Here is a 19,345-nt window from a genome sequence, read left to right as displayed (position 1 = left end):
TGCAGCTAGTCGTTCTTTGCACTGGTCTTGTTCAAGTTCCCAAGGTTTGTTTCATTACAGAGCCCACTTAATTGGAGGCACATCCACCCAACAGCGGATCGGTTCTGCAACAGCTGAGCAAAACATCTGCTGGGCTCCCAGTCCCGGCCAGGACGTTCTGGGGTTGATTTAGACCAGCGTTTGACAAAAACCGATAAATTTGTTGAGACCACTTCCAGAAACGTCCACCCTCTCCACATACTGTTAGTCTTGGTAAGTTTTTTTTCCCCCCTCTTTTTTCATCATCTCTTATGTGGCTGCACCTCGCCCCTCTTCTGTGAATCAACGGCCCCCCCGCCCTCCTGTTTCCCCCCTCTATACAGCTGTTCCCTTGCCTCATGTTGCACATTCTTTCATTCTTTAGGGCTCTGGCTTTCAGGGACCCATTACTTTCCTTCCGGCTGTGTGTGTGTGTGAGTGTGTGTGTGTGTGTGTGTGTGTGTGTGTGTGTGAGAGAGAGAGAGAGAGAGAGAGAGAGAGAGAGGTAACAATTTGGGAGCGATCTAGACCCTGAAAGACAGAGTACAGCTGCATGGAGCTGAGCCCCCTCACATACACAAACACACACTCACACACATACACACACTCCCCCAGCTGTTTGTCTCTCGCCAATTACTGTGGTCCCAGCTCGCCCTGTCCCATCCAGTCCTCCCCCCGGTCCCATAACCACCTTCCTTCTCCTGCTATTTTTAGCTTGAGAGACGAGGAGAGACGGGGGGCCCCTTCACGGCCTAATCACGGCATCCACTGAGCGGCCGCTGCCTTCATATTTTCAGCGCTCAAACTCCCCCTCCTTTGTCTCCCACTCTTCAAACTCCCCTCTCCGTCCTCCCCATCTTTTGGCCACAGGCTCAGGTAATATACTTGGGAATGCTAAACAAAGGAAAAGCGCAACACAAAAACAGGCACCGACCCGGCAAACAACAAAGCAATTAGCCAGTGTTTGGTCTGCTGGAGCAACTGTGACCTCTCAGGAAACTCCCCCTTCCTGCGAGAGACGGGTCGGCTCGCCGTTCAGGCTGATTAAAGGCCAACGAGCACAACAGCCAGAAATTAAGAAGTGTGTGAGTGCGTTTGATGCAGTCTGTGGGTGTGTTTCTTCAGGAGGTCAACACAACCTATTTATGAGTTGTTGACCTTGTCTAGACAGCAACGGTGAAGTTTAGTTGTTTTTTTGTTGTTTTGGTACACGGTTCAATTGTCTAGCATTTCACAACACAGGATTGTGCAACAAAATGCTAGTGGTAGCCCCTTTAGGCTACTACAACTGGATGAATCAATAACGAGTCATAAAAATAAAACTATGGATTTTATGGTGTAATTAGTTAGTCTGAGCCTTATTTCATCCATTTTATTTTCCTGTGACTGGTCATTGGCCAGAAGTCAGCTGGGTAGTGGATTAGGTCTAAGATGGGTTGGCTGACCTCTCCCCTCTGTGGGCAGAGATCAAGGTCTGCTGCACTTCAACACAGAGTGATTGTATTCTGTCACAAGTAATACGTGCATCAGTAATAACGCTGAAAACATAACAAATTTAAACAAAAATGTAGGAAAGTTTAAGAGACCTCCTGGCCGCGAGCACTGCCAACGCCATGGTAACAACCTCAATACTTTATTTTGAAACCAAACCAGTTCTAAAAAAGTGACAAGTACTGAAAGCTGACCCTGAACATCTTGCCAGGTTTGTAAAAACCAAAACCTTTGTGTAGTTGGTGTCCAAAAATGATTAAAAACACTGGGTGACATGTCCTGTCATTACAATAAACAGTAGTTTATTTTGAGTAAATCCCACATACACCATCCTGCTGCTGTAAATACACACAAGTCCACCAAATGTGTATTAATCCACAGCTGAAAATAGTCCCCAACAAATATACTATTTACTCTTGCTTGAATAAGCTTTGTTAAAACCTGACAGTGCCCAGCAGTTTAAGGAGACAGTTTTTAATTCCGGTTTATGTGTGACCAGTTTTTAAGAACATCTTCTATAGGAAAAGATGGGCTTAGCTCTGAGAGGTGGTGCAGGAACAGAAAGTACTGACAGAGGGACTATAGCATTGTTGATTACCTTCTCATATTTTGACAACATTTAAGATTTAAGAAGATTTGTTAGATGAAAAACATAATGGTGTAGCAAAGAATGTTTATATTTCCTCTAAGTAAAAAACTAGAAGTGCTGTTTTGGCCTCAGTACCTGAAACCCAGACCTAAGGCGACATGAAGGAAAGATTTTTTTGTCAGCAAAGGGAAGTTTTGATGCACTGTTCGCATAGCATAGCAGTCATAAAGTAGATAAGTTGAAATGCACAATGGGAAAAAAGATGGTCATTCACATACTGATAAGACATTTCCAGTATTTTCCTTTTGTGATCTGTCTCGACTGCTCTGGCAGATAAAGGCGCCCGCCTTTCCTACTGCTTGTCCCCACACTGATCTTCAGGGACTTGCCTGCACCTCACGTTTCCAGATGATGCAGGTCCCATTGTAGTCCTCAAGGACTCCTAACCTGCTTCTTATCAGCGTCTCCTTTTCCTCCCTGCACTCAGCCACAGCCTCTAGAGCGCCCAGCTCCCATTGATTACACCAGACTGTGAGGAGTTTGTGTTCACAGGGCTTGAAAACTGGGTTCATCTAATGTTGACTGTTTCTTTTATGCATATTCAAACCAACACGGTCTCACTGTGGCTATGGGAGGTCGGATATCTGAAAAATTAAATCTTAAAATTAAATACAAAATATTGAAACACAGATGTGCATTTCTTTAAATTCATGACATACTTAGGTATTGGTCTAATGAGACAGAATGGGCATTCACTGTAGTTTCAATTTGTTGCCTTTTTGCTTTTGTGTAAAGATTTTAAATACGCACATCCCGATCCTCCTCTCTTCAGAAAGTTTATTTGAGGAGAAACTGAGACCAGGGCAAGCCAACCTCAGAATCCCTCTTGCTTGCCATGAGGACAAAGGGTCATAACCCCCAAACACGAGTTTCTTTTGGTCAGTATGTTTTCCCAAAGGATGAAGTTACATTTGAACCAGAAAGCTAATCCATGGCTGCTAGCGCAGTGGTGGAAGGAGCCAGACCACACAGCACTTGAGGTCAGGTGGGTTGTCGACCTTTTTAGCTCCATTTCTCATTCCACAGATAGAGAAAATCATGGAGCGTGCACTCCCTAAAATCAGCCCGGGTTAATTGAGCTTAACAGGACTAATGTGCATTGGGTTAGCGGCAGTGCACTGTCTGCCGCAGACTGTTCTGTCTGTGGCATTGCTCTCTCTGCTGAAAGGTTCCTGGTAGGCTGAATGTCCTTATTAATGCACAGATCTTAACATCTTAAGAAGAACTTGAAAGACACTAACTGCTTCTAAACAAGCTGTAAAAACTAGCGTATCCACTGCGGACAACAATACAAAATCAGGGATGAATGTTATGGCCATCTCCATCCTCATCCCATGACTTATTGTTAGGTTACATCCAAATGCACTAAACACAGTTTCGGCCTTCTTGAGCTCTCTGACGTCACAGTTTTATATGAATGAATCTCCGGCTCCTCGCAGATCTCGGTGGTGACAAATCTGTGAGAAAACCACATGCTGTAACTCGTCTTTTCCGCCCGTGTTTCCGGGGAAATGTGCATTTACCAGAATGCCAGTGCCTCAAAAGAGATGTACATTTACATCATGAAGTTAAGACCCGTGTGCTGTTTCTCACATTAACATGCAAGCCAAGAATGAGAGGGCAAGTTATCAGCGAGTTCGCAGACATAAGATCCCAATCAAACAAACTACTAGAATTAGCTGGAGGTTCTAAACCGTTGAACTGCAATCGCAAAGAAAATCACAAACATTCTGGCCTTTTTTCACTCAGGCTGAAATGCAATTGGCAGGCTGAAATATGTCGCTTTGTGCAAGTAATCACACTGCATGCTCAATTTGTGTGTTTACACAGAAGTATGAGCTTGACTGGGCCTTGGAGTTTATCTCACAAGTACAGAAAAGAAAATGGGCTGTGGTGATTGTCACACGTATGGCTCCTGCTGAGAGAATTTTATCCTTCTTCTTATTTGCTTCAATGATTAGTCAGCCTAAATTTCACCTCAACATCACACATTTCTGGCTATGAAACTGGTGTTTTGCTATGGTGTTAAATCAAACGATGACAGTGAGACATTCCAACAACAAACTTGCTTTGTAGGATTTTTGTCGACAGTGTTATTGGCTTCACTTTAACATGCACAGTGCAATACCACTGTGCTGTGACACGTCTTTTAACACTTGCAGTGCTCAACGCAGCTTTCTTATTTTGGCCCTGTGCATCCTTAAGCAACACTTCCTGCTATTGTCTGTCAGACACAAGCTGCTACACAATCTCTCTCTTTCTCTGTCTCTCCAATGCACACACACACACACACACACACACACACACACACACACACACAGATACACACAACCTTCACAACCCCCCTCCCTCCATCCCCGTAGCTTCTGCTGCAGGGGCAGCACTGACAAAAAGTTACAGGGGGCTGATAGGGCAGAGCAACTGTGTCTTCTCTGAAAAAAAAAAAAGAATTAGGGGGAGTGATTAAGAGAGAGAGAGACAGAGAGAAAGAAAAAAGAGAGAGATAGTTAATAGTCACATGAGAGGAAGTGCAAGACACAGAAAAGTCAGAGGGAGCCTGTTGTATCAAACAGTTGACTGTGACTCCCTCTGTCAGCGCACAGCCGGGCTCCAGCGCTGCAGCACCACTCCCCTGTCAAAGCAGGATCTATCTTCTCCCCCCGAGCCTCCCAGCCTGCCCGACCGCTGCCTCTGTGACTGACCGGACTGCTGTGGGAGCCAGGAGGGACGTCTCACTGGATGTCAGCACTCACAGGTAGGAGCTGGTGCACTTTTGCACAAAATGTGTCTATCTTTGAAAGAATGTGTAACAGCTGTGTAAAAAATGTGCCCTCCAACTGACTGTCTCTCACCAGGAAAGTATGACAACCTTTATGTATTACACTCTGAAGAAGGGATTTTAGCTGTTCTGGCAGTTATGCAGATGTGGGCTCAAGATTCTTGGTCCAGTTGTTGCTTTGGTTCATCTTCACTGTTGCTGCCGGCAGATGGTCAGCTTTGGCTGGCTTCAGCTGTGAGACGCTTGGGTTTGTTCTGCATTCAGTGTAGCGGCTCCCCTCTACACTGACACCACTGCAAACGCTTCAAAATCACGTACACATATAAAACATGCAAGACGCACATTGTGGTGCACGACAGGAAGAAAAAAGAAAAAAACGTACCTCATTTCTTGGGTTTTATTTGTTTGGTTTTGGAAGTGTCGTTTCTCAGGACGGGGAAGGGGAGAAAATTGGAAACAGACCCACCCACCCTGGAGAGCTAGTCTGTCCACGAAAAGTATGAGAGTGCAAAGAATGAGGAGACACACAACAACGGTCCGTCACTGCAGCGCAGAGGGAGACGAGAGATGAGAGCGAGAATAATGCTGGAAATAGGTTTGGTTGACACAGTGAGAGTTAATTAAGTCGCTGTCACCACACTGGCTGTCCTCTGCTTTTAAGCAAGGACACCACCAGCAGGGAGCAAAAATGTAAAAAATGTTGACATGCTTGTCAAATCTTGCTTGTGCATGCATTTTTTTATTTTATTTTATTTTTGGCTGACACATCTTTTCATAGAAATCTGCACCAGCCCAATACATCACATCACCGCCACCACATGCTTAAAACATTATCGCTACATTAGAAATGATCAGAAAGCAGCAGCAAAAAGTTAGCAGACGTTGCTGTGCAAGGTTAGCTCTTCAGCCCCCTCCTTCCTTATTTTTGTGCACTGAGCATAAATCTTGCCGCATAAGATGAAATGCCTGCCTCAGCCTTTGCTCGCTCTCTCGCCCAAAACACTAAACTTTCCCTCTATTTTTACTCTCCCGTGCTGCTCCATTTTTAGAGACTTGTCTACGTGGTTTGTTGAGCTATAAATCAGAGTGTAACTCCTATGTGTCCTCTCTGAAAATAATGGGGGTGTAATGATGAAATTCATGGTTTGATTTATGCCTGCAGTGATGAACGCGAATGACTGTTTTAGGGAGTTTAATACTGATAAAAACTACAGCTTAAAGATGCATCTTGGACAGATGCCATCCTGCCCAAATTTATAAATGATGTTTCTTTCATAGATTGTAGGAATGCTGTGTTTCACCATGATCACTGATAATCAGGTTAATACTTGGGGTGTGTCTCTGAATCCATTTGCAATCAAAATTAGCATCACTTAAAATCTGAAAAACGCTGTTGAACTAAAGCCTTTAAAATGAGACTATTAGCAAAAAGCACCCTGCATCATACTGTGTCATTCACAGGTTTATAGTGTGAACGGGAGCTGAAATGATTAGTCCATTCATTGATGAGTTGATTGACAGAAAATGAATGGGCAATACTCATGATCACTGATTAATCGTAATGCATTTCTAAACAAGAATGCAACAATCTAAAGATCATCTTGGAGACTCGTGATGAGCATTTTTCACTATTTGCTGACATTTTACAGACCAAATGATTAATCCACAAATCAGGAAAATAACTGGTAGATTAATGAATACTGAAAGGTGAGAGCATATTGAAAACTGAAGCCATATTTGGTTTTATTGTGGGAGAATGAAGAAATGTCCTGTGCAATGTCTGAAAAAATCAGTCGAAAAAACGTGTCATGAACTTCACGGTCTGTATTTCTGTCATTGTGGTAAATCATCAAACTCTAAGTATGTTTACTTAGAGGGGCAGAGGGTTAAGAGGCCACAGTCAGCTGGAAGTGGCCCTCGGGGACTCTCTTTGTCTAAGGGTCACTGAATCAGACTACATAGTCGGGGTGTCGCATCACTTCACTGGTGTCCAAATCAAGCCGAGTGGCTGTCTGAGGTCAAAGAGGGACTGCTAACAAGCCTTCTCTAACTTAATCTATCTTAAAGAGGCCTTTGTCTTGAGAAACTTTTAATTAGAAATTTTTTTAAAAAATCAAAGCTTAAAGATTCGGATTTGCAATCGTTCCATCACATTTTCCTTGCTAAGGACAGTACTGTAACTTGGCTGCACAGTAGGCCAAAAGTATGGCGATCCAAAACAGATCATCTCTCACTTAGCTCCCGCTGGTCTTAAGAGACTTCTTCACCACAGCAGAGGCTGCCAGCTGAGGTCAAGTGACCACTGTGGAGGGATGAAGAAGGAACTCGAGATCACTGGTCAACATGCATCATACTAATGACCGGCCAATAGTCAGTTCTCTTCCATTTCTCACACCTGAACAGGCTGCTGTTCCTGTTCAGATAACAAGCAATAGATGCAGTCAGTTATTTGAGTGCCACCCCCTTGTGGAAAAGTATTTTTACTGCAAGAATTTGATCTAATTTTAATGTAACTGCCATGGGGAAGCTTAAGAGCAGGGAAAAACTGTCAGAAGGATTTTTTTCATAGAGGAAGTGGTTTGAGTAGGTAGTTTCAGAGAGCACTGAACAGAGATGGAAACCACTTTTAGCATTAAACATAAAGTAAATGTTAATGATAAGCTTTTTCCACATTCCTCACTGTTAACATTACCATCCAGGCCAAGGATTTTTGTGTGGATGTTTTGTTTCTCTCATTTGGACATTTACCAAATCAAAGTTCTTAATTCGTCTATATTCTAATAAATAACATCAGAAGATTTTGTCTAACTGAGCTTTAAGCTCACAGGAGCTGCAGTGAAATCGCCACCTCACAGGTTAGCGCAGGTCGACATGTGTAGTATTTAAAAGGCACGTCACAAACCTTTTCACCGGGGTACACATTGTTCTGAACTCTGTTTTGACCTTTTCCAACACATGCGGGCACAGGGGTGCGAAGGCGTCGTAAAGCAACACTTTCCAGCATCGCAGTGAGTTTCCAGAGAAACTAGGCGTGCGCTCTCTATCTATCCCCTCTGTGGGCTGACTTTGACTTGCTGTTGGGAATGGAAAGGCTTTAGGTGCTACCCACCGCTGCGAGCAGACTCCAGCGCCTTCTCAGTTCAAAGTTACCACACAGCTGCTAGCTAGAGCGTAGCGGGTCCAACCTGAACATGTGCACTGGTCTTTACTATGCAGAGAGAAACGATGCATTTCCACAACCACTGTTACATACGTAATGGATCTTTTTTTCTTTTATGTACGCAACAAGGCGGTGATCTGTAGAGTTGAATTTCTTTCTCTTTTCTGTATTCCATGTTAACTGGTGACTCAATGCTGCATTGATGCATGATTTGTTTTTATCATTTTGGGGCAGTGAAACAGTCTGTGAACACAACACAGACACCATAGTAAGTTGTTGCAGTAAAGCTGCAGTAAAACCAAATTAATGGGCAAGAAACTGTCTGTACAGGTTGAGATAGAGATGACTGTCTGTGGGATCAACACTACAAGTGACCCATTTCAAATACCACATGATCCAGTTTTAATCTAAAAATATTGATGACTGCAGCTTTAAGTCACTGATACCTTGTAGTTTACTGCTACTACTGCTAATTCTGTCTACTCTGTCCATATGACACCTATTTCATGTCTGTCAGTCTTGGAAGAGGTATCTCTCTTCTACTGCTCTTCCTGAGTTTTTGGGGATTTTTCTTCACCTAAAACACAAGTCTAAGGATAGGTGGTTTGTTATCTTGAACGTATCGTGAAGCCCTCTAAGACATCACGACAAACACAAAAAAGTGCAAGCAACACAACAGTTAGAAAAGGGTAGTCATCCTGAAAGAGGTGAGCGCAAATCAAAGAAAAGCTCTGTATCTGTGTGAGTGCGCTATCTATACGTGTCTCTGCATGCATGTGTGTTTGTATGTGTGCATCGGCCAGGTAGAATGACCCCCTGGATATTAAAAAACAAATTCTTGTTTGTGGACCCCCAGCCTACACCCGTCATCAGGAATCTGCTCCACTGATAACTCCACACATTCCGCAGGTCACACTAATGTACTGTGGCATTTCCGTCTGTGACTCGTCCAATATCGCGACGGTTAACCACATGAAACTGTCAATATCAGAGAGAACAATTATACTAGAAAAGCCGTTGCTGGCCATTTGTTTTGGTATGTGAGCGTGTCTGCGCGGCTCTGGAGCCATCCTAATGTTGGCTTTTGCCCGATCGTGCATCGTAATTATTCGCTCCCCAGCCTTTTCCACTCTCTAATCACTTTCTCGCTCTCCCTATCTTTTCCCCAACTCCCTCCTTTTCTTTCACTCTTGTTGGCAATCTGCCCCGCAACTGCTGCTCCCTCCATCACCGCATTGCCTGACTGCATTCCTCTCATTCCTACTTGCTTCCTGTGACTGGAAGAGCAGTGAGCCCTACTGGCCACAAAACTCCACCTTGGAGTCCTACCCATATGTGCTATATGTGTCTTTTCTGGCTTTCATGCCTCAATCCATCACACACACAGACAGGTAGGCTGACACACCCACACACACCTCCAAACACTCACATGCTATCCAGCTGTGGCACCGCCCTTATAACAGCAGAGACAATGTAGAATTAGTGGGGGGGTAGGAACAGACAGCTCTGTTGAGGTGTTGATGACGTGTTCACAGAAACACCAAAGTTGGTGCCATCTTCATCATTCGTGTTGATAAAAACTAAGGCCAACATTTCTGTGCAAGTTCCAATTTTGTATAAAACTGTCATATGTGCAAGAGCTGTCATAACAAGATATCAGGCATTTTAAATAATTACATCCAAATGTGCATGGTGACAAATACATCCCTAACATGTGTCAGTGTACGTGGTTTGAACAGGTGCCATAAAGTTAAAGCAGTGAATCAGAGACCTATGTTGGCATGATTAATATGAATAATGACATGTTCATAATGGCTCATGAAATCATATGAAAAGGCCATAACAAGACAGCGACTAAATAAATACATATATTTAAATATAATGAACAGACACTGTTTTACATTAGCTAATTTCTCTGAAAATGTAACTTAAGTTGCAACAGTTACCAAGCACTCTCTACATCTGCAAATAGAAGAAGCTCTGTTCAAAATGGCAGATCTGCTATGAAATTCAATTTGCTTGTGCGTATCTCAAATTATTCAGGCCACAGCCAGCCCCGTGACTGGGGGATGGACTGTTAAGTCCTGCCAAGAGCACAGAGGAAAACACATACTGTTGTTGAAATTAGACTGAGTGTTGTTGATAGCAATTTTTTAAGCCCAAGCCATAATTTCCCCCTTAGGTACACAATTTAACTAAACAATGGCAAACTTATTGACTCTCTCACAGGGCCAGGACCAGCCTGGGTCACATGAAATAAAAGATTGTCTCGGCTCACCGTCTTATACTAGCTGGTTTGTCCCACACTGGTTTATCTTCATGGAGCCAATGATGTTGACTTTTTTTTCTCTTTTTTTTGGCTGAGGGTGGATTTAGTCACAAGCAGGAGTTCAGTCTGGGAGAAGACATGTGAGAATGGGCAGCAGCACTGTGCAAATTAAGAGCAAATTTGTTGTTTGTGTGCTTGTCTGCCGATGTGAAAATTTGCTCTTGGCTTCACAATGTGGTCCGATCCCAAAATAAAAATAACAATACAATAAAATCAGGAAAAAAGGTATGTTAGAGAGTACAATAAACACTTTGGCACAGAAGAAGATTCTTGTTAAGTTAGTAGCATATGAAGAATTCAGTAAAGCTAGGACATCAATATAAAAGAGGTTTTATAGGTTTTGAGGGCTCCACAGCACCCTCCTGCACCAGGAGGATCAAATTTGTGGTAAAGTGGATGTAAAGAATTATATCAACTGGAGGATTTGCTGCGTTCTTGAAACCTTTTTGATGCACAATTGTGTTTATAGCAAAACCAGATTCCTAAGTTTAGACTTTTATTACCTCATAGAATTATTCATTTTGCTTATTTGATGTTTTTATTTATTCGTGCTGAGTACAAACAACGCTCCATGCTAGGCCTGCCTACAATGCTGGTACACAATCTTGAGAGTGACATGTGAAAACTGGTCAGAGGAGTTGCTTTGGGACTGAGTCATTGTAAAACTGATGTTATATGTTTTTTTGAGTGTTTACTTTAAAATGGCATGCTTAGATTTTAAAGTATTTTTATTCCCCTGACTTGGGGGTTATTCATTTCAAAGTCAAGCTTGAAATCAGTTCAGACATCTTTGCTTTGTTACAAGACGATTATAAGAGATGTCTGCGTTGACTGCAGATTCCTTCAGTATGTTGCCTGTTCAATAGCCCCCACAACAACAGCATGTCCCGTCAATGTCTAGGTCCATTGTCGGATAAAGTATGCAAGTGCGCGCCCACGCACACGCGCAGGGCATCCTTACCCAGCTGAGTTCAGCAGATGGAGCCCTCACACCAGCAGCGCACGCGGATGAAAGTGAGACTCCGAGCAGGTTTTTATCAGCGGTTTCGGCAGCGACAGTCGGGCTCGGTGAGGAGGAGACAGATAAGTGGAGAGCAGCCCGCGGGGACGGTGGACGGTCTTTCTCTTACATAATTAGCGGAACATTTTTGAAGTACTGAGCTGAACTTACTGCGTGTACACAGCCCTGACAGTGGCGCGTGCTGACGGTTGGAACCGACGGTTTGGATTTTATTACAGAACACGAGCCAGCTAATTTGACACAATAACGACCGGTCCAGTCAAAAAAAAGAGCCGATATGACAAGGACAGACCATTTTTAAAAAGATAGACCACCTTTTCTTTTGTTTCTGCTACTTTAAGCCTGGCTGTCAGCGCCTCATCGCATGAAACTGAAAATGCGTCGCGTTTGAACTTCACTTCCAAAAGGTAGGCGATACTCACTTGCTAATATCCACAAAGAAGTAGCTAGCAAAGGCGGTTAAAACTTGTACCTGCTTACTTTTTTTAAGGCTTAAACTTTGCTTAAAATTTATTTAGACTTGAACTACTTGTTTGTCTCGTTTTGTGGTGAAAATGTGGGCAACATTTCAGTTGCATAGTAGCATGAACACTTTTAATGGTAGCTTAAATCTATGTTATCTGCCTTCTGGCATGTGTCCAAACTGAACAGGTGTAAAGGCTCACCTGGCTGACATTTTCAATTGCAGTTAGGTGTTTCTACCTTTCATCTAAAGAAACAGTAATTAAAAATATGGCCAATACTTTCCAAAATCAAAGTGATCATGTCTGGGTCATGACCCAGAGTCAGATGCTTCAGCCTGAATTAGTTAATACCTTATTAGCTGCCTGATGGACTGCTTAATTGACTGTGTGTAACTCAAGGTGCCCTGGCAATTATCCTAATCTGACAGGCAACATGACTATCTTTAGGTGATAAATAGGGCAAATGATGGTGTAATTATGGAATTAAGGCCTCATTGTGAGTGCAAGTGTAGAATTTCCTACTGGATGTATTTCTGCCCATAACGTCATTGAAAAGTTTGACTCATTCACTACAAGGCAACAAATGTTTGGTTGTTTGATGGACCATGGGGTGGGCTGCTGTGTTTGAATGTGTGTGCTGTATTATGAAAGAAGTCGTTAAAATTGTTAGATCCCACCCAAGCCCCTTCAGTCCCTAGAAAATGAAAACCTACACACACACACACACACACACACACACACACACACACACACACACACACACACACACACACACACTCACTCACTCACACAAACGGCAGCCATGCGTGCAATAATGTTCTCATGTGTCCAGGTTCCCTCTCTGGACGGGATGAGGTCATAGCCTCAGTGTTGTTGCGGGGATACAGTTACATTAGTTTCATGTGGGCCATGCCAAGGGAATCGACATCACCTACGCTCCCCTGCCCCCTTTCTGATGCTGCTGATGATTTAAATCTCTCCGTCACTCCTTCATTTTTTCTTCTCATCATCTCAGATAACCAGCAGCGTTATTGCTTTGAATTGGTAAAGGTCTGCCTGCATGCGTGATTCTCTGCAACGTGCAAATACTCTATCGAGGCATGTGTGTTTACAAAAGCGTATCGCTGAATACAGACTTTGATGATAATAACAGCCCTTTATGCTACACGATCGGTGTCATCTTACTCAAACTGTTCTGATCACAAAGGCCCCTGCACTCTACAAGTTGTGACAGCCTACGGGTTTAGCTTTGTCGTAGTCACAAACAATGAATAGGCCTGATATGGCTGAAGGTTGAAGTGAAACTTTACCACCATCATCTAAGAGAAAAGGAAAAGTACTCCCACATACACTGGCGATGTGGGAATTCTGTTTGTCTCTCTGTCTGTAGGGTTTACATTCATGCATACCAAAACATTTTGATGTCAACATAGTTTGTCTCTTTCCTTCTCCACCTGGCATCAGCTGTGAGTCATACTGTAGCCTGACTAGTTGTAAGGTAATGCTTAAAATTCGTATAACTCTTCTTAGTCAGTTGCACGGCAGTGTGGTTGCTAGCAGTCAGTGTTGTTTTGACTTGCTTTTGAGGTATGAAGCCTCGATAACCCTCGTTAATCGTTAAGTTATTTACAACACATAAGATCATCATGTTTATTTGAAGGCTTTTCAGAGGATTCAACCCACTGTGTGGCTTTACACATGATGTAGGGAAACAGAGGAGTTCTAGATGTTTTAGTTTTCTTTTTTGATATTCCTTGAGTTGGGTAAGAAATTAATATACATTTATTCAGTAAAATTTCAATTAACCCAAAATTGGGGATCTTAAAAGCTTACCTGCATTGGATGCGTGCCTCTTTTTTATTAGTTTTTATCTGTTGCTGTTGAGTACAGGTTTGGAACAAGGGCTGCTGTAAAGATTACATTCATGTATTAGTAAATCTACCTCATTATTTTCTTGAATCATTGATTCATACTTTTTGTTTAGAAAATGCTCATTTTATCTGACCATCAGTCCAAAACCCAAAAGTGTTCAGTTTACTGTCATTTTAAAATCTCTTGCAAAGGGACAAAAAGATTAATCAATTATCATAACAGATTAATTTTCTGTCAATTGATTGATCGATGACACTATTAATTGTTGAGCTCTTGGTAAGAAGGAATTTAGGGCTGTGACTACGGTTATTCTCATCATTGATTGACCTGTGGATTAATTTAATTTTGAAGTCTTTAAAATATCAGAAAATAAAAAAACTGGAAAACTTCCAGTCACAATTTCCTAAAGCACAAACTGATGGCTTAAAATATCATGGTTTGTCCAATCAACAGTCCAACAGTGTTTGGTTTTATTGCTTAAATAAAAACTTAAATGGTAAACAAATAATCAGTTACCAAAATAGTTGCTGATTCGCTTTCTACCTGTTGGCTACTTAATTAAAGGATTAATCAGTTCAGCTATAGATGGGACAAGTGTTCACAATGTCTTTAATGTCTTCAGCTTGATGAGTTGAGGTCATTAAAAGTGGGTTGTTTTACCTTTACTTTCCATGCTGCATGGATGACTAAAAAGACCAGTGGGGGACCTTCCACAACCAGTGGATTAATCACTTTTTCCACTAAGTTGACCACAACCCTAGTTGAGTAAACACTGAAAGAGACTTGATGGATTAGATCCTCTATAGACCGCTCTATTGATCCCAGATATGCCTTTACATGTAAAGAAAGAAACACAAGACAAGACAAAGTCATATTTGGTGATCATGCCATCATCAAATATACATTTTGGGTATACCTTTGTGCTGAAGGCTAGCTGTGAAAGTGAATAGCAACCTTTTCTCAGGACAGATAACCTTTGAAAGTCCCCAGTGTTTTCTCAGTGTGAGCTACAGCAGTGCACTGACAATAGGGACAGTGTTCTGGACCGGCCGGAGCCCCAGATCACATTTCCTGTTCCCGATTTAAGATCAACTCAGCTGACTACTGATACACTCTGCTCCTGGAAAAAAACAGCACTGTTTGTGTATCATGCGAGTGTGTCTGTCAGAGAGAGAGAGAGAGCAAAAGATGGACAGTATTAGAGAAATCAAAGTTCAAGCAAAGGCAGAAACTTTATCAAAACCAGCAGTAAAAGCAGGCTAGTATCAGACGACAGTAACCCTATATCTTACTGACTGCAGGGTGTATTTGTTAAAAAGAAGCTCTTCTGTGTGCATAGCCTTCTAACCTAGTGCACAATAACAAACAGGTATACATGGTATACTGCAGACACATGGGCAGACATTATAGTAGGAAGTGGGCATGAGAACCTGTTCTCTCAGTCAAATCATCCTTATGCCAGGCGATGAGTTTTTACATTTTATAAACAAATATATGTCAGTAATTCTTTGTGTGGAGGTGTGTAAAGACCACATTCCTCCAGGTGACAACTGGTAATGGCGGGATCGCACAGAATGGGTTGATGTTTGTAGGTAGAGATGAGGGTCATAGACCACTGACCTGAATCAGACCATACTTAGATATGCTTATTTTCTTTTGAAGTACATAAAGGAAGTCAGCTGGTGTTCCCGTAAGGTCAAATGGTGGCTCATGTCTTGCTTTGCATAATTGAGGGCAATGTTAAGGTGATAATTTGTGTGTGATTTGTCTGAGTGAGGGTGTGTATTAGTACTAATGTACTATGTCAACACTGATGAGCACCTGCTTGGTCATGAAAGTATCAATGTCAATTCTTTTAGCAGGAAAACATTGTGTATGTCCTCGGGCAAGGCAGACTTTCGGTCTCATGCCAACCTTATGACAGCACCCTGGGACGAATTTAGCTCTGTTTACCCCGTTCAAAGAAAGGCGACCCTTTGGAAGCCACGGGAGAAAAAAATGAAACCATTTCAACAATTGTCACTTTGTTTTGGTTGTGAGAAATGAAGCTAGAGAATCACACTGAGGAGCATGCTGGTTTCTGACACTCTCATATACACACAACTCTACAGTGAGCTGGCAACCCCTCATCTTTTTCCTGCACCCCCTCAGGGACACAACATCAAGAGAAGTCTTGGAACTGTCTGACCTCTGAACTTTTGATTGAAGAGCATGGCAGAGAAGGTACAAAACAGTTCAGATGACTATGATAGAAAAGACAAAACGATGAAAGAATCTTGTATTTGCTTGTACTGTTATCCTGTTGATAGTCGAGTGTAGGAATGTATTGCTTATGTTGTGGCATAGTTGTTACTTCATAAACCACAGGGGAGAAGGAAAATAGCTGTATAGTATGCTTTACAGAGTTTGTTGCCACTGTCAACAAATGCCAAACATCTGATAATGAGATGTAGACCGAGCATTATTTGCATGACAAAGATTTTTGCCCAGGATTCCTCAAATTTCATGATGATTGAAAGAAAATTAATATGCAACTATTTTGATAATCGAATAATCGTTTGATTTTTTAAAGTAAAAATCCTAAGATTGTATGGTTCCAACTTCATCAGTACAAGGATTTAATGTTTTCTTTGTTTTGTGACATAGTAAACTGCATACTTTGTGTTTTGAGCTATGGGAAATTGTGGTTGACGTTTTCTGACATTTAATAGCAAAACAATTTTTAAACAATTAAATAATTAAAAAATCATTAGTTACAACCATTAAAAGATTTAAAGAAATTGTTTTACGTCGGGATGCAAAATTTTACAGTCATATTTGCAGTTAAATTAGAATTTTATTATCACAGATAATAGTAGCAACTAGTAGTAGTAGTAGCAACTTACAAAAGCACATTTTACAATGTAAAGTTCTCTAAAAATGTAGTTATTATTAGTAACTTTAAATAGCGAAAATGTTAAACTTGAATCAAGACTAATGAGAGTCAAACACACTTGAAAACAAAGCATGTAAAAGTTTTATGTACTGCAATTTCTGTTCAGATATATGCCAACAATATATATCCAAATACTGGGATAAGCCAACATTTTCCACTGTCGTCAGCTTACTCATAGTGGTTGGCTGTAGTAAATTCATTCTCTATCCACATCTATTTGCCATAGCACTGATTTGTATGAGGCTAAAGTTATTGACAGCCACTCGCACACACGCCATACACATACAGAAACATGTGTTGGCAATTGGGAATGCTATTAATACAGTTATAAGCACACACACATGCAACACACTCATAAAACAAGTGGTGGGATGCTATTAATATGTTGAGAATCAGCAACATACAAACTTAGTGTCATCAAACATATGCACACTTGCATGATTGAACACAATAACACAAGTGTTAACTGACAGGTGACACTAAAAATAATGCAGCATGGTTACATGTACTGAAACTTGCACAAAGAACCACAGTGTTCCTCTAAAAGAAACAAATGGACGCTATTAATACACTGGCACCAACACACGCCGGCACTGATGCACTGATACACGTGTACACGCAGCCTCAACTGTCGCACAAGCAGATCCTACTTATGCAAACACAAAGACCTGTTGTGTACACTCAAAAGAAACAGCTGCAAGCTATTAATACCTTGGCACGTATAGGATGGACACACACATGCACATGCACATATGGATGCACACATAAGGAGATTGATACTCCAGCTGCTCGGAAGCAGAGGGACAGAATGTCCCCAACAGCTGTGGATTCCTCTAAACGTAAGGACGGGGGAGGGACAGAGAAAAGGACGGGGGATAGGTGGTGGGCTGGGGGAACTGCTGAAGGTGGCCAGCACGGTGGAGTAGCTGTCATAAAATTGTGATTGTGTATGAGTTAGTACAGTGCTCAGCATCAGCCCGATTGTAAGCATAATGAATTTACACTCAGCACAAGTTAGCATGCTTGATATCTTACTAGAAACTATCAATATTTGTTTATGTTTCACATAACTTTATGTCTCAGAACTCCTGCTCTTTCTGCTTTGCTGCTCGTCTAACCAAGCATAAACCTCAAGCCTGCTGCCTGTGTTTATGTATACAAATAGTAACTAGCACTTAACCTGATGTGTGACTTCCAGACGTAACTCCATCCAATACCGCTGTGGAGTTCGCTGTAGTCCAACAATAAACAAAGTACATTTTAGGGCCGCAGTGTGGATATAAATACTGCTGAAGGACGACTGTAACTCTCAAGCTGCAGAGATGAGCCAATAAAGCCCTTCAACCAAAATAGCAGCTTCTTCTTGCCTAAATGAACCAAGAGGATGTTATGGTGCAGACTAACTTTAGAAACAGGAAGTCACTGTTTCTGTTTGAGTGTGTGTCTCTGCGTGTGTGTGTGAGTGCACCAGTAAAGCCTGTGCGTGTGTGCAGGTGTGTGTGTCAGTGCTTCAGTGTGTTGCTGCAGAAGGCACACAAAAAGAGGATGGTGGTTGTGAAACGAATATGCTATTACAGAAACCAGAAGTTTGTCTCCTGCCTATTTTTAGCACCACAATGCTCAAATGAGAGACAGAGAAGCACGCACACAGATCTCATCTTGGTGCAGTTCTCCTTATTTTTTTAATGTTCCAGATTTTATCTGTAATATGGCATTTCTTTTGAGCTTTAAAATATGTATCTTGCATTTTTAGAGCATGACGAATAGCAGAGCGTTGAAAACACTGTCGTCTAAAAATACATGTACAATTTCATTACTTTTTGTAATGTGATGTTGAAATAATTGTGTACTGTAAATGTTGTCTTGTAACAAACTGTAGGTGAGATGATAGGAAGTATTTAACAGCTTTTAAAATCTTTCAGGACCAGGGTTAGGGTTAGGGTTAGGGTTAGGGTTGTGTGGGAGAAACCTTAACTGGCTTTTTGAATGCATCGGGTGAGCAAACTGGTTTTGTGTCCAGTCATATAATGAGTCACACTCTAAGTCTGCCTATAGTCACAACTTCATTGTCAGTACAAAAACTGAGCTACAGTTAACATATTTATGTGGAAGAGTGGCTTTTCCTTTAAAATTGCAGAATGATACAGGAAAAGGAGTAGTCATCTAATGTAGAACATGTGTCTCTGGGAGAGCATATAGTGTCACATTGTTGCAGAATTCAGATATGCATCGTTGCTGCAGCCTGGTCTTCAGTGTATTTTCGGGGTAAAAATATACCGCAGGTGTTTCTTTTCTGTTCAGATGAGAAGTAAGGCTGACTTCCTGATCATTTCCTTTCTCTCGGGGGGGGTGACTTGGTTTGGTAATCGAGTGTGTTTGTGTGTGTGAGCGAGTGTATGCTGATTATTTAGGTCCCCACCACCTTCCCGATGCTCCCGTGATTGTCGAATTTCAAAACACACATAGATTCTTCTGATAATACATACCGTTCTGCTGTAACAAGTACTTCCTGTTTCACCTTTCACGTTTTTTTTTTCTCTCCAAGAACACTAAAAAAAATCCACTTAAAAAAACAAGCCCAGTCAACTTTAGCAGTGACATACTGTCACCAGCTGAAAGTGGGAGAG

At 41.8% G+C, this 19,345-nt stretch overlaps 1 protein-coding gene across 3 annotated transcripts in view; it reads left to right on the top strand.

Annotated features, from left to right (window-relative positions):
- Positions 1-4,723: 4,723 nt before the first annotated feature.
- The window catches only part of LOC121619020 (histone deacetylase 7-like), a 43,540-nt gene continuing 28,918 nt past the window's right edge, over positions 4,724-19,345 (top strand). Inside the window, exon 1 of one of the 3 annotated variants that reach the window (XM_041954664.1) lies at positions 4,724-4,913. In XM_041954664.1, the coding sequence (XP_041810598.1) occupies positions 4,898-4,913 (16 nt within the window). In that variant the 5' untranslated portion in view covers positions 4,724-4,897. Of the gene's footprint in view, positions 4,914-11,496; positions 11,855-19,345 lie in introns of those variants that run through there. The other 2 variants (XM_041954663.1, XM_041954665.1) reach the window with 2 other exon arrangements.

The sequence above is a fragment of the Chelmon rostratus genome, chromosome 2 (assembly GCF_017976325.1).
Source record: "Chelmon rostratus isolate fCheRos1 chromosome 2, fCheRos1.pri, whole genome shotgun sequence".
In the NCBI taxonomy this organism is placed as follows: Eukaryota; Metazoa; Chordata; class Actinopteri; order Chaetodontiformes; family Chaetodontidae; genus Chelmon; species Chelmon rostratus.
This window is presented reverse-complemented; position numbering and strand designations above follow the sequence as displayed.